Source organism: Bos indicus, chromosome X (assembly GCF_029378745.1).
Source record: "Bos indicus isolate NIAB-ARS_2022 breed Sahiwal x Tharparkar chromosome X, NIAB-ARS_B.indTharparkar_mat_pri_1.0, whole genome shotgun sequence".
Taxonomy (NCBI): Eukaryota; Metazoa; Chordata; class Mammalia; order Artiodactyla; family Bovidae; genus Bos; species Bos indicus.
In genome coordinates, this window is record NC_091789.1 from 38,051,135 (window position 1) to 38,067,504 (window position 16,370).

At 39.9% G+C, this 16,370-nt stretch overlaps 1 protein-coding gene across 3 annotated transcripts in view; it reads left to right on the forward strand.

Annotated features, from left to right (window-relative positions):
- Positions 1–16,370, forward strand: part of F8 (coagulation factor VIII) — a 142,391-nt gene that overhangs the window by 39,159 nt on the left and 86,862 nt on the right. For all 3 annotated transcript variants that reach the window (XM_070785447.1, XM_070785448.1, XM_070785449.1), the window contains 4 exons: positions 1,474–1,575; positions 4,880–5,101; positions 7,111–7,369; positions 7,867–8,038. In XM_070785447.1, the coding sequence (XP_070641548.1) occupies positions 1,474–1,575; positions 4,880–5,101; positions 7,111–7,369; positions 7,867–8,038 (755 nt within the window). The remainder of the gene's footprint in view (positions 1–1,473; positions 1,576–4,879; positions 5,102–7,110; positions 7,370–7,866; positions 8,039–16,370) is intronic.

The window sequence follows — 16,370 nt, forward strand, 5'->3', positions numbered from 1 at the left end:
GCGTTACACCCACACACGCTATGCTTTTTCTAGCATTCAGGCCTTTGCTCATGCCATTTCCTTGGCCTGGAAAGCGTGTCTCCAGCTTCATGTCAAGTAAGTTTCCACTCCTTCTAGCCTCTGTTAGATGCTTCTTTATGTATTTCCACAGCACTTGAGCTTCCTGCTTATCACACTAAACCATACTGATCTTCTTTACCCTCCTGTTCCTTTCTCTTCAAGCAGAGTGAAGTGCCTTCTCTTCTCTGGTCCCATAATACTCTGTTCTTATCTCTTTTACTTCACTCTTCATTCTTTGTAATAATGGTCCACGTCTCTGTCTATTTGAGCTACATTGTAAGCACCTTGAAGGCAGAGGCTGTGTCTACTTCTTTGTCATCAGTGCTAGTGCTCAGTGTGCTGTGCTGTGCTCAGTCACTCAGTCATGTCTGACTCTGTGCAATCCCATGGACTGTTGCCCATTAGTCTCAGTCCATGGGATTCTCCAGGCAAGAGTACTGGAGTGGCTTGACATTTCCTCCAGGGGACCTTCCCGACTCAGGGATTAAACCCACGTCTCTTGCATCTCCTGCATTGTCAAGGGGATTCTTTACCACTGAGCCACCTGGGAAGCCCTAATGCTCAGTAGTACTCAGTAAACATGTTTGACTGAATGAACACATGAGTGGATGACTGGATAAATGAACTTATGAGAGTTCACCAAAGGTTCAGTGCTTCAGAAAGTTTGTCTTTTGTATAGAAGGGCAACCTCAGTTCAGTTCAGTCACTTAGTCGTGTCCAACTCTGTGATCCCATGGACTGCAGCATGCCAGGGTTCCCTGTCCATCACCAACTCCCCGAGTTTACTCAAATTCATGTCCATTGAGTCTATGATGCCATCCAACCATCTCATCCTCTGTTGTCCCCTTCTCCTCCTGCCTTCAATCTTTCCCAGCATCAGGGTCTTTTCTAATGAGTCAGTTCTTGAGGGCAACCTCAAGGCATTGCTAATAATAATATTTCTGCTTCTTTCACTTTTATTAATTTCAGTGACAAGGTTGGGAAGGTTTCCTGTCCATGGGCTTTCATTATTACAGACTGGATGAAGCAAGTAGGACAGGGACAGGTACTGGCAGCCTTTTCTTAGGAGGATTTTCATGTTCTCCCTCTAACATAAGTCAACCAGTGAATAGAAGTCATCATGATACAAACTAACCAATATTCTCCCTTCTCCTAGTGATCATTTGTCATTATTCCCTTCTACCTACTGTCATGGATAAATATAGACAGATAGCATCAGTCCAAGCAATAAGGGTCTGGCCTTTTGGTAATTGTCTTCTCCCCTTTGCCTACCGACTTTGAGGGCAAGTCATCTCCGCTGACAAAAAAAGATGTGAGCCTTATTTGCCTGATGGGAGGGAGGGAAGGGGAAAGGGAGGGTCAGTCATGAGACAGACACTTAACTGGCCCTCTGTTTCTGTCCTTTCTCAACAGGGAAAAGTTGGCACTCGGGAAAAAATGAGTCCTTGACACGTGTTATGGATTCTGCATCTGCACTGCACACCATCAATGGCTATATAAACAGGTCTCTGCCAGGTATGTACAACCTGCTCAAGAATCCTCAGGATCTTCTACATTCACCACCAGAGATCTCTTCTCCAGTTGTCCTCAGATATTGAATTCTGGCCTCTGGGGGATCTTATGGTATGGTGACCAGTCCTTCTTACAGTCATCAAAAAATTAAGGACTGCTAGTGTATACAGTGTATACAAACATGAGTTTGGGTAAACTCGGGAGTTGGTGATGGACAGGGAGGCCTGGTGAGCTGCGGTTCGTGGGGTCGCAAAGAGTCGGACATGACTGAGTGACTGAACTGAACTGAAGTGTATACAGTGGCTCAGATGATAAAGTGCCTACCCCAAATGCAGGAGACCTGGGTTCGATCCCTGGGTTGGGAAGATCACCTGAAGAAAGCAGTGGCCACCCACTCCAGTACTCTTGCCTAGAAAACCCCATGGATGGAGGAGCCTGGTGAGCTACAGTCCATGGGGTCGCAAAGACTCAGACACAGCTGAGTGACTTCACTTTCTTTTCTTTTCTTAGTGTATACAGAGCTTACCAATTTCTCTTTTCCTTTCTAAGTGGGCATCCAAGGATGAACAGATACTTGAAGGAAAGCCTGAAACACAAAGACAATATGCAAGATAAGCAAAGTAAATTAGACAATGCATGAACCCATGGAGATGCTGGGAGAGAGGTGCCTGGAGAGAGTGTGGAAGCTCTGAGCCCTTCCCCAGGCCTTGCCCTGTATGTCACTTCCCTCTGGATGTTCCTGAGTTACATGCTTGTAGAATAAACAGATCCTCTAGTAAGTTTACAAAAGTAATAATAGGATTATATGAAAAAGAAACAATCAGAATAAGAAAGTGAAGTTGCTCAGTCATGTCCGACTCTTTGCGACCCCATGGACTGTAGCCTACCAGGCTCCTCCATCCATGGGATTTTCCAGGCAAGAATACTGGAGTGGGTTGCCATTTCCTTCTCCAACATGCTTACAAAATTAAGAATATACTTCTTAAAATACAAAGTTAATTGAAACAAGGTTTTTGTTGTTGTTCAGTCACTAAGTCATATCAGACTCCTTGTGATCCCATGAACTGCAGCATACCAGGCTTCCCTGTCCTTCAGTGTCTCCTGGAGTTTGCTCAAACTCATGTCCATCGAGTCAGTGATGCTATCTAACCATCTCATCCTGTCACCCCCTTCTTCTCCTGCCCTCAGTCTTTCCCAGTATTAGGGTCTTTTCCAATGAGTCAGCTCTTCCCATCAGTTGGCCAAAGTATTGGAAATTCAGCATCAGTCCTTCCAAAGAATATTCAAGGTTGATTTCCTTTAGGATGGACTGGTTTGATCTTGCTGTCCAAGGGACTTTCAAAGAGTCTTTTCCAGCACTGAAATTTGAAAGCATGAATTCTTCGGTGCTCAGCCTTCTTTATGGTCCAACTCTCACATCCATACATGTCTTCTGGAAAAACCATAGCTTTGACTAAACAGACCTTTGGTGGCAAAGTGATGTCTCTGCATCCTAATACACTGTCTGGTTTGTCATAGCTTTTCTTCCAAGGAGCAAGCATCTGTTAATTTCATGGCTGCAATCACCATCTGCAGTGATTTTGGAGCCCAAGAAAATAAAATCTTTCCCTGTTTCCATTTTCTTCCCATCTATTTGCCATGAAGTGATGGGACTGGATGCCATGATCTTAGTTTTTATAAAATACTCTGGACAGTGCTTGATGTTATGCAAGTGCTCAGTAAATATTGCAGTTATTAATGATATTCAACAATTCTGTAATTAATATGCAAGACTTCAGGTTTAGAAAAGAAATTAACTTTCAAAACATAGAAGTCCCTGCTCTCATATGTCACATTAATTGCCTCTCTGTGCATAAGTTTCCTCTCCTTTAAGGAAGGGATGACATTTATAGTTTCTTCATTCATAATATAGGGTTGAAAGTGAAGTCACTCAATTGTCTCTGACTCTTTGCGACCCTGTGGGCTGTAGCCTACCACACTTCTCCATCTATGGGATGTTCCAGGCAACAGTACTGGAGTGGGTTGCCATTTCCTTCTCCAGAGGATCTTCCCAACCCAAGGATAGAACCTGGGTCTCCTACATTGTAGGCAGATGCTTTACTGTCTGAGCTACCAGGGAAATATTGGGAGTTCAAACTTGTACAATATCCTGAACAGTGCTTGATATTATGCAAGTGCTCAGTAAATATTACAGTTATTAATGATATTGCCATAATTGGTGTTAGGTTGGATGTGAGAAGTGAGAGTAGGGACAAGAATAACTCTCACTTGCAGAATTGAATCCAGGCTTGTATTAATACCATTCACTGAAATAAGGAACTCTGGAAGAAGATGAGGTGGTAAAGACGAAAAATATGTTTTTGTACCTGTGTGTTTCCTGAGGTATCCAGGTGAAGATGTTGAGAAGGTGATTGTGCAAGTCTGGAGTTCTGGGAGAACAGGGGAGTTATCAGCATATGAATGATCATTAATCCTGTGAAAATGAATGATATTATTCAGGGAGAAAATTTGTTTAACAAAAGAATAATTAGGCTAGGGATGAGCCCTGAGGTCATCTACCATTTAATGGATGGGTAAAGAGGTGCTGTCACAGAGTGAAACAGAAGAAGGAGCAATCTAAGCCTTAGGAATGCTTTTGAACTGTGGTGTTGGAGAAGACTCTTGAGAGTCCCTTGGACTGCAAGGAGATCCAACCAGTCCATTCTAAAGGAGATCAGTCCTGGGTGTTCATTGGAAGGACTGATGTTGAAGTTGAAACTCCAATACTTTGGCCACCTGATGCGAAGAGCTGACTCATTTGAAAAGACCCTGATGCTGGGAAAGATTGAAGGCGGGAAGACAAGGGGATGGCAGAGGATGAGATGGTTGGATAGCATCACCGACTCAATGGACATGAGTTTGGGTAAACTCCAGGAGTTGGTGATGGACAGGGAGGCCTGGCGTGCTGCGGTTCATAGGGTTGCAAAGAGTAGGACACAACTGAGTGACTGAACTGAACTGAAGCCTTAGGTAAACAAAAGTCTGTTGGCACAGAGGCAAAGGGAAAACAGAATTTCAAGAAGGAATGAATGGTTAACAGATGCAGATGAAGACTGAAAACGATCCATTGGATTCAGAAGCACAACAGTCATTGATGACTTCAGCAAGAGCTGTTAGTTTGAGAGTACCCCCGTGTCCTTGGAAAGTTGGGTTTCAAGTCAAGATAATAAAAATTTGTACACAGAGTTTGTTCATCCTATCCTAGAAAGTGTTTTCCATTTCAGATTCTCTGCTTCTTGGCTCTAGTTATGTTATTCTTACTTCCCAGGTCTGATTGGATGTCATAAGAAATCAGTCTATTGGCACGTGATTGGAATGGGCACCACCCCGGAAGTGCACTCAATTTTCCTTGAAGGCCACACATTTCTCGTGAGGAACCATCGCCAGGCTTCCTTGGAGATCTCACCAATAACTTTCCTTACCGCTCAGACAGTCCTGATGGACTGTGGCCAGTTTCTACTGTTTTGTCGTATCTCTTCCCACCAACATGGTAATGTCTATAGATCTTAAAAAATGAGTATTAGAAATATCCAGCTCTTCTTTTAAATATTTCACCTTGAATATAAGAGGGCTTGATTATTAGTAAATAGGACTTGGGGGTTTATCTGTGATCAAGGGAAGGGAAATGGTTTAGTGAAGAATGAGGTGGCGAATGTGAGGAGGAGAGTATGTTGTTGTTTACTAAAGCCTACTTAATGTTGTTTTCCCAACATTAAGTAGGCTTTAGTACTATGGAGAGAGCGATTTGGGGTCATGGAATCTAGGATGTAATCCTAAGGGCTCCAGGATGTCAGTAATGATGCCCCAATATATAGCAAATACAAAAGGATATTGTGGTGCTCCATATGAGACACCAGACAACTGGTATACAAGGAGGCATGCTGTAGATACTCGGTCAGAGATGAGAGACATCAGGAGAAACAACATGGGAGTGGAAGTTGGTAAACACACGTGAGGCACCACGTGAAGCTTTCAAGGATGACTTGACTTTGCAAAGGGTCAAAGATCCTACCTAAGGAAGTTGAGATGATGGTACCTACGGTTGCAAATTATCGTTAATGTGAGTGAGCTCATTTGTAGCTATAGGCTATGAAAACTCATGTTACATGATCAGCTCATCCCCATTTTTCTTCTTGTATATTTACTCTGCTAACTCTTAATCTTGGATCAGTCTAACAGCTCTCTTTGTCTCCTCCTCTATTGTGGCCATTGAGAGCTATTGGAAAGAAATGTTGGGGAGGCCTGATCTTTCATGATGAACAGCACTTGTTATTCCTGTCAATCTAGTATTAACCCTCCCTTCAGGTTCCTTGGTTGCCCTGAAAAAGAGATTTGATCTTGCACTTTTTCCCACTTATTTTCTGTGAGTGACTTTGTTTCTAGTCCTCTGTAGTGAGGAAACATAGGAACCTCTTTTCCTGATACATTACATAAAAAGTTACATAATAATTATGGGATTTTTGACAAGACAAAATGTGTCATACCAGACAAGTAACAGGAAGTCGATCCTATAGGCACATAGGGAAAGGTCATTTACTTGTATGCAGGCTGCTCATGACCTAGTTTGAAGCCTGATTCTGTTTAAGAAGAGTTTGTTTTATGTTCTCTCTCTTTTTCTTATTCTTTTGACCCTTCTTTATGCTGATTTTAATCCTTGTTTTTCAGAAAAATGTTTTGTCTTTTTGGAACTCATACAAAATCCTTCATTTTTAGATCTAGACTGAATTTTGTTTAAGGCCACATGAACCCACACTAGGTGCTTGCTGCTCCTAAAATCTGCCTTGTTCCCCATCACCCAGTAAATAGGTCTCCTTTCTTAGAATTTTTATTCAAAGCTGTCCTATGGCATTAGATAGGGGAGGGATTATTATTATTTACATTTTATAAAGCATGCAAATGAGATTAAGATTGCTTAATAGACTTGCTTTAAGGCTTACATCTAGCCACAGTCGGACATGCTCTTAAAATATATAATGTATTTCCTTAATTCTAAGCTGAACCTTTTCATGTTTTTATTAACTTTGGATATGTCTTAAAATTTATATCTATACTATGATTTTTCTTGACAAGCTACTAAATCTATGGTTTGTATCATAATTCAATGGACTATGTATAAAAATTATTAGGTAACTGTAGGGGTGGGGAATTAGTCTGACCTAGGTTTCCAAAAGCTGAAAATATGCAATTCCTCAGGCCTTCTTATTTACAATTTGAGAGTTGGGAAGTGATAGGCTCAGAGCCAGTTCCAGAAGGGAAAGAAAAGCAAATGAGGAAATCTTGAAACAGGAGTCATAGATTGGAGGAGAGTTGGGCAGAAGGGAAATGGTGAGTGCAAAGACCACAGGAAGAAACCTGAAAGTACCAGCTATAGGGAAGGTAAAACATACAGGAGGTTAAAACCCTTAGGAGAAGGCCTTGAAGGCATAAGAGAAAACAAAGTCAGAAGAGTTGAGGCCAGAAAACCTCATTGAACCTCACGTTGGTTTTGTCTGACTTCAGATGGTATGGAAGCTTATGTCAAAGTAGATAGTTGCCCAGAGGAACCCCGACTATGGATGAAAAATAACCAAGAAGAAGATTATGATGATGGTTTGGATGACTCTGACATGGATGTGGTCAGGTTTGATGGCGACAGTGCGCCTCCCTTTATCCAAATGCGCTCAGTTGCAAAGAAGCATCCTAAAACCTGGGTCCACTACATTGCTGCTGAAGAGGATGACTGGGACTATGCCCCCTCGGTCCTCACCACCAGTGACAGGTAAGGAACTTTTGACTCTTGGTGTTATCTCTTCCCCATAATCCAAAAGTTCTTCCCAGTTTCTCAAAACAGCAAACCCTTAAGCCATGTGTAGGGTTAGGTACAGGCAAGTGTGAAGTCACTCAATCGTGTCCACTCTTTGGGACCCTATGGACTGTAGCCTACCAGGCTCCTCTGTTCATGGGATTTTTCAGGCAAGAGTACTGGAGTGGGTTGCCATTTCCTTCTCCAGGGGATCTTCCTGACCCAGGGATCAAACCCAGGTCTCCCGCATTGTAGGCAGATGCTTTACCTTCTGAGGCACAGGGGAAGTCCTCTCTCCGGCTAAGCAGACCAAGAGTATTAACATATTTCAGAAATTCCCACCAGGGATACCTAGATTTTTCTCACCCTTCCTTGATGAAATCATATCAGCTGTTTTAAAGTTGAATTTTAGCAACCAGTCCTTTACCTGGCATGCTTCATTCCAACGTCTTATCTTTTTGTGTATCATACAGAAGTTATAAAAGTCTGTATCTGAACCACGGTCCTCAGCGGATTGGTAGGAAGTACAGAAAAGTACGGTTTATAGCTTACACAGATGGAACATTTAAGACTCGTGAAGCTATTCAGCATGAATCAGGGATCCTGGGGCCTTTACTTTATGGAGAAGTTGGAGACACACTTTTGGTAAGTTGAAGAAAAGATAAAAGCTTGGGTAAGAAGACAAAGGCTGGAGAGTTGTGAGTTTTCTGCAACTTCCTGTTTCAGCCTCATGTCCAATGGGCATCATCTTTTAAAATGTATAAATATTACACAAATAAATGTAAATTATAAATTTGTTTTAAAATATTCATACATAGGAAACAAAATTAATGCCACCCATTAAACCTGCCACTCCACTGAAATACTCATTGCTTAAACTTTCATACATATCCTTCTACAATTTTTTCCACTAGTTATATAGTACAGGAATCAGCAGATTAAGGGCTGTGAGCCAAATTTGTCTCATAGTCTACTTTTGGATAACCTGTGAACCTAGAAGGATTTTACATTTTTGAGAGCTATAAGGAAAAGAATGGGGCTTCCCAGGTGGTGCTAGTGGTAAAGAACCCATCTGCCAATGCAAGAGACATAAGAGATGTGGGTTTGATCCCTGGTAGGAAGATCCCCTGGAGAAGGAAATGGAAACCCACTCTAGTATTCTTGCCTGGAGAATCCCCATGGACAGAGGAGCCTGGTGGGCTCCAGTCCATGGGGTTGCACAGAATCAGACATGACTAAAGTAACTCAGCAAGGAAAAAAACAACAAAGATATGTAACAGAGTGTAGATATAGCCCAGAAAGCCTAGAGCATTTACTATCTACCCATCCCTTTCCAGAAAACATTTCATGGCCCTTGATGGAAGATATTAGTAACACTTATGCTGCAGAGAACAATGGTTTAAAAAAAGCAGGGATATTTTTTCACAATCAGTTTACAGATAGATGGTCATGTCAATGAGGGAAAAAAATGCACAACATAAAAAGTGGAGAGTTACATTTTAGTAAGTCACCATTCTTAGAACTTGGGCTGGGGAGACAGCATCTCAAATAACTTTGAGAGAACTCTTCTGAGGAGGGGAGCCATGATATATAGGAATCTTTGCAACAAAGACTTCCGTGGTGGCTCAGACGGTAAAGCGTCTGCCTATGATGCAGGAGACCCGGGTTCGATTCCTGGGAGGGGAAGATCCCTTGGAGAAGGAAATGGCAACCCACCCCAGTACTCTTGCCTGGAAAATCCCATGGACAGAGAAGCCTGTTGGGCTACAGTCCATGGGGTTGCAAAGAGTCGGACATGACTGAACGACTTCTCTTTCTTTCTTTCTCTTTCTTTCTCTTTCTTTCTTTTTCTTTCTTTCTTTATTCTTTCTTTCTTTCATTCTTTCTTTCTTTCTTTCCAGCAAGAGGCAGGTAGTCAGACTGTCAAAAGATTTATTTCTAATTAAAGACAACTAGATATGTCAAGTTGAGGAATTTAGGGCTTTTCTGTGCATGGGAAGATCCCAGAGTGTGCTCAGTGAAATCATTCCTTTGATCTGCACCTCAGGTATCTGGGGCCAGGATCCTGTGTTTTCACATCCTGAGTTTCCTCAACCTGCACCACTGGGGGTGGCTTCAGTTTGCTGACCACTAGATGGCAGGCATTCCTTGTTTCCAGCCTAAGTACCCCAAGGGCTCACTGTTGAGGGTGACTGCAATTGCTGATGACTGCAACATCTGTTGATTACTGACATGGCAGGCAGCATTCCTTTTTTATTTTCCTTTTTTAAATTATGAAAGTATGATAACGCATTTACAGGAGACTTGGGAAATACACATACTTCCTCTATATATTGCAATTATTTTTTAAGTAGGTAAATGAAGATTTTAGTTGGAGTTTCAATACCAAACTCTCAAAAATTAATAAAATGAATATACAGAGAAGGATAAACATATAGTAGACCTGAAAGGCACTGTGAACCAATTCAACATAATTGAAGTTTATACAATTTTTCACACAACAGTAGCATATGAATTCTATTCAAGTCCCTATAGACTATAAACTAGGAGACCCTGGAAGATATCTAGGGACATAAAGCAAGGTGTAAAAATTTCATGGTCTAAAGATATTGAAATCATAGAGTCTGTTCTCTTATCACCGTGAAATTTTGTTAGAAATGGCCATCTTTTGCTTATATATTTGTAAAAGGCTTTATGTATTACAGATATTAGCACATTATTATTTATCTTTCATGTATTTTTCTCAGTCTGTCACTTGTACTTTAACTTGTTTATGATGCCTTTTTCCCTATAAAGATTTTCAGTTTTAATATAGTCAAGATCTTTTTATCAGTCTTTACATTTATATTTTTCTGAATATTTTTCATTTATGTTTTCTTCCCAGGAGCATCTTCACCACCCCTAAGAGATGATAAAAATAGTCTACTATATTTTATTCTTTTTGTGTTTACAGTTTTATTTTTATAATAAGCATTCTAATTGTTCTGGAAGTTACTTTTGGGTATAGAGCATAGTGTCAAATAAGGATTTCTGCAAGTGACAGCAATTTGGCCCAATCAACATTTCTTCACTAATTGAAAAATGCCTTTTTTATTATATGCATGCATACTTAGTGATGTCTGACTCTTTGCGAACCCATGCACTGTAGCCCACCAGGCTCTTCTGTCCATGGGATTTCCCAGGCAAGAATACTGGAGTGGGTAGCCATTCCCTTCTCTAGGGGTTCTTCCTGACCCAGGGATCAAACCCAGGTCTCCTGCATCACAGGCAGTTTCTTTACCACTGAGCCACCTGGTAAGTTCTTTTGATTATATACTAAAATGCTGAAATCTGTTCTCTTTAACTGATCTGTTACTATACTGTTTTAATGACTACAATCTTGTAATATGTTCTGATATTTGTAGGGCACGTCTTTCTTCATTGCCCTTCTTTAAAATTTTAGTTAGCTATTATTGTACATTTTTCTTTTTGAATTTTATTTACCTGTTTTTAATTAGTAAAAGTAACTCAAAAGGCAAAAAAGTGTATGCAAAACAAAAGGAAACTTACCTTCCTCCAGACTTCTAGTACCCTAGTCTGAGCTGCAATTATTGCTGTCAGTTTTTCATATTCCCTTTCAGGAATAATATAAGTTATACAAAGACATGCATAAACTATATACACTACATTCCATGGGGTTGCAAAGAATCTGAAACAACTGAGAAACTAAGACTATACCAATACATGTGCATATATTTCACACAAAAACAGAAGCATGATGTAGATTGTTCTGCGCAAGTGTGTTCAGTCCCTTACTTGTGTCTGACTCTTTTCAACTACATGGACTGTAGCCCACTAGGCTCCTCTGTCCATGGAATTTTCCAGGCAAGAACACTGGAGTGGATTGCCATTTCCTCCTCCAGGGGATGCTTCCAACCAAAGGATTGAACCCATGTCTCCTGTGGCTCCTGAACTGGCAGGTGGATTCTTTACTACTGAGCCACCTGGGAAGTCCCTGAAAATTGTTCTGTACCTTGATTTAAAAATTTTAACAATGTATCTTGGATATCGTTTCATATCAAGATATATAAGTCTACCTCAGTTCAGTTCAGTTGCTTAGTTGTGTCAGACTCTGCAACCCCATGGAATGCAGCATGTCAGGCTTCCCTGTCCATCACCAACTCCCAGAGCTTGCTCAAACTCATGTCCATTGAGTCAGTGATGCCATCCAACCATCTCATTCTCTGTCGTCCCCTTCTCCTCCTGCCTTCAATCTTTCTCAACATCAGAATCTTTTACAATGAGTCAGTTATTTGCCTCAGGTGACCAGAGTATTGGAGCTTCAGCTTTAGCATCAGTCCTTCCTGTAAATATTCAGGATTGATTTCCTTTAGGATTGACTGTTTTGATCTCCTTGGAGGGACTCTTAGGAATCTTCTCCAACACTATAGTTCAAAAGCATCAATTCTTTGGCACTCAGCTTTCTTTATGGTCCAACTCTCACATCCATACATGACTACTGGAAAAACCATAGCTTTGCCTAGAAAGACCTTTGTTGGCAAAGTAATGCCTCTGCTTTTTAATATGCTGTCTAGGTTTGTCATAGCTTTTCTTCCAAGAAGCAAGCATCTTTTAATTTCATGGCTACAGTCACCATTAGCAGTGATTCTGGAGCCCCCAAAAATAAAATCTGTTATTGTTTCCCATCTATTTGCCATGAAGTGATGGCACTGGATGCCATGATCTTAGTTTTTTGAATGTTGAATTTTAAGCCAGCTTTTTTACTCTCTTCTTTCACTTTCATCAAGAGTCTTTTTAGTTCCTCTTCAATTTCTGCTGTAAGGGTGGTTTCATCTGCATATCTGAGCTTATTGATATTTCTCCTGGCAATCTTGATTCCAGCTTGTGTTTCATTCAACCTGGCATTTCATGTTGGTGAACCTTATTCTTTCATTTCTCGTGTTGTGAACTTACATATGCTGAATCCTGTGAGGCTTTTCTGTTAATGTGAAAACTGGAGGATTATTTTTTACATTGTATACAGAAATTATCAAATTTATTCAGAAGTAGTGAGAATAGTAAAATAAACTTCCTTGAATCCATCACTCAGCTTCACCATTTATCAACAAATGGCTAATCTCATTTCATCTATAAACCAACTAGGTCTAACAGACATCTATGGATCAGGCCACCCAACTCCAATAGAATACTTATTCTTCTCAAATGAACACAAAACATTCTCCAGGATAGACTTTATATACATTAGGCCATGAAACAAGCCTCAAAATTTTAAAGAAAACTAAAGTCCAAAATTTCTTGTGAACATAATTGCAAAAATCCTCCACAACACATTATTAAACCAAATCTAGCAACACTTTTAAAAGATCATATACCATAATCAAGTGAGATTTATCTCGGTAATGTAGGGATGATTAAAATATGAAAATTAGTACAGCTCAACATATTAATGAACAAAGGACAAAAATCATGTGATCATGTAATAGGTGAAGAAAAAGGGCTTGGCGAAATCCATTACCCATTCATGATAGACAAAACTCTTAGTAAACTAGCAACACAATGCAAGATCCTTAACTTGATGAATAACATTTAAGGAAAATTTATAATTTGGTGAAAGACTAAATGTTTTCCCTTTGAAATTAGGAACAAGTTAAGATGTCCACTCTTGCTATATTTAACACTGTTGTTGTCATTGTTCAGTTGCTCAGTCATGTCCAAGTCTTTGTGACCCCATGGGCTGTAGCCAGAGGCTCCTCTGTCCATGGAATTTCCCAGGCAAGAATACTGGAGTGGATTGCCATTTCCTTTTCCAGGAGATCTTCCTGACCCAGGGATTGAACCCATGTCTCCTGCGTCTTTGCATTGGCATGCAGATTCTTTACCACTGAGTCATGGGGGGAAGCCCATTTAACACTGTACTGGCAGCCAATGCAGTAAAGCAAAAAAAAAAAAAAAAAAGGAATTATAGGCATTTAGATTGGAAAGAAAGAAGTAATACTGTCTTTATTTGCTGATGATACAATATTTTATATAGAAAATCCTAAAGAATCTACTAAAAAGGTTTAGTTCAGTTCAGTCACTCAGTCATGTCTGACTCTTTGCAACCCCATGGACTGTAGCACACCAGGCCTCCCTGTCCATCGCCAACTCCCGGAGTTTACTCAAACTCATGTCCATTGAGTCAGTGATGCCATCCAACCATCTCATCCTCTGTTGTCCCCTTCTCCTCCTGCCTTCAATCTTCCCAGCATCAGTGTCTTTTCAAATGAGTCAGCTCTTCAGTGTCTTTTCAAATGAGTCAGCTCTTTTCCTCAGGTGGCCAAAGTATTTGAGTTTCAGCTTCAGCATCAGTCCTTCCAGTGAATATTCAGGACTGATTTCCTTGAGGATGGACTGGTTGGATCTCCTTGCAGTCCAAGAGACTCTTGAGAGTTTTCTCCAACACCACAGTTTAAAAGCATCAATTCTCCAGTGCTCGGCTTTCGTTATGATCCAACTCTCACATCCGTACATGACTACTGAAAAAACATAGCTTTGACTAGACAGACATTTGTTGGCAAAGTAATGTCTCTGCTTTTTAATATGCTGTCTAGGTTGGTCATAACTTTTCTTCCAAGGAGCAAGCATCTTTTAATACTAAAAATGTATTGGAACTAATAAACCAGCACAGCAAGGTTACGAGATACAAGATCAATATTAAAAAATAAGTTGTATTTCTTTACACTTCAATGAAAAATCTGCAAAGAAAATTAGGAAAGCTTTCATTCATGATAACATAAAAAGAATGAAATAACTTGGGATAAATTTAACAAAAATGGCATAAGACTTGGACACTGAAAACTGAAAAAATGTATTGTAAAAAACTATAAAAATGTGAAAAATATATTGTAAAAAATTGTAAAGTGAAAAATGTAAAAATTGTTACTGGGATAATTTTTAAATATCTAAATAAATGGATAAACATATAATATTTATAGATTGAAAGAGCCACTTACTTTTAAGGCTCTTCCAAATTTATCTATAGATCTAATTAAATCCCTATCAAAATCCCAACTGTCTTTTTTGCATAAATTGACAAGCTGATCCTAAAATACAGATGAAATTGCATAGGTCCCCTAATAGACAAATGAATCTTGGGGAAAAAGAAAAAACAAAGTTTGAGAACTCACACTTCAATTTCAAAACTTACCACAAAGCTACAGTAATCATGAAAGAGTGGTACCAGCATAAGGTTAGATATGTAGATCAACGGAAAACAATTGAGAGTCCAGAAATAAACCTATGTATCTATGGAGACTCGACTTTTTATTGAAGTATAGTTGATTTACAATATTAAGATATGTTAATTTCAGTATAGCGATTCAGTGTTTTTGCATAGTATACTCCATTATAGGTTATCACAAATATTGGGCATAATTTCCTGTTGTTGTTGTGTTAAGTCACCAAGTTGTATCCAATGTTTTGTGACCCCAGGGACTGTAGCACACCAGGCTTCCCTGTCCTTCAAAATCTCCTGAGGTTTTCCCTAGCTAATGTCCATTGAGTCAGTGATGCCATCCAACCATCTCATCCTGTGTCATCCCCTTCTTCTCCTGCCTTCAATCCTTCCCAGCATCAGGGTCTTTTCTAATGAGTTGGCTCTTCTCATCAGATGGCTAAACTATTGGAGATTCAGCTTCAGCCTCAGTCCTTCCAATGAATATTCAGGACTGATTTCCTTTAAGATTGACTGGTTTGATTTTCTTGCAGTCCAAGGGACTCTCAAGAGTCTTCTCCAACACCACAGTTTAAAAGCATCAATTCTTCGGTGCTCAGCTTTCGTTATGGTCCAACTCTCACATCCATACATAACTACTGGAAAAACCATAGCTTTGGCTATACAGGCCTTTGTCAGCAAAGTAATGTCTCTGCTTTTTAATATGCTGTCTGGGTTGGTCATAGCTTTTCTCCAAGGGGCAAGCATCTTTTAATTTTGGGGCTGCAGTCACCATCTGCAGTGATTTTGGAGCCCAGGAAAATAAAGTCTGTCACTGTTTCCATTGTTCCCCCATCTTTTTGCCATGAAGTGGTGGTACTGGATGCCATGATCTTAGTTTTTGTAATATTTAGTTTTAATCTGGCTTTTTCACTCTCCTTCTTCACCCTCAATCAAGAGGTTCTTTAGTTCCTCCTTACTTTCTGCCATTAGAGTGGTATACAGTAAATCTTTGTTGCTTATCTGTGTATCTTATGTATCATAGTTTTTATCTGTTAATCCCATTTATCCCCCTTCCCTTCTCTTTCCCTTTTGATAACTTTAAGCTAGTTTTCTATGAGTGAATCTGTTTCTATTTTGTAAATACAATCATTTGTGTCATATTTTATATTCCACATATAAGTGATAAATGGTATTTGTCTTTGTCTGATTTACTTCATTTAGTATGATAATCTCTGGGTTCATCCATGTTGCTGCAAATGGCATTATTTCATTCTTTTTTACAGCTGAGAAATATTACATGAGCCTGGTGCTGAGAAAGATTGAAGGCAAAAGGAGAAAGGGGCGACAGAGGATCAGATGGTTAGATGGCATTACCAACTCAATGGACATGAGTTTGAGCAAATTCTAGGAAGTAGTGGAGGACAAAGGAGCCTGGTGTGCTACAGTCCATGGGTCCCAAAGAGTCAGATATGATTTAGTGACTGAATAGCAACAATATTGCATGGTATATATGTACCACATCTTTTTTATCCATTCATCTGTCGATGGACATTTGGGTTGTTTCCATGCCTTGGGTTTTGTAAATAGTGCTGCAAAGAACATTGCGGCGCATGTATCTTTTAAAATTAGAGTTTTCATCTTTTCTCGATATATCCCCCAAAATGGGGTTGCTAGATCATATGGTAGCTCTATTTTAGTTTTTTAAAGGAACTTCCAAACTGTTTTCTATAGTGGCTGCACCAATTTACATTCCCACCAACAGTGTAAGAAGTGACCGTTTGA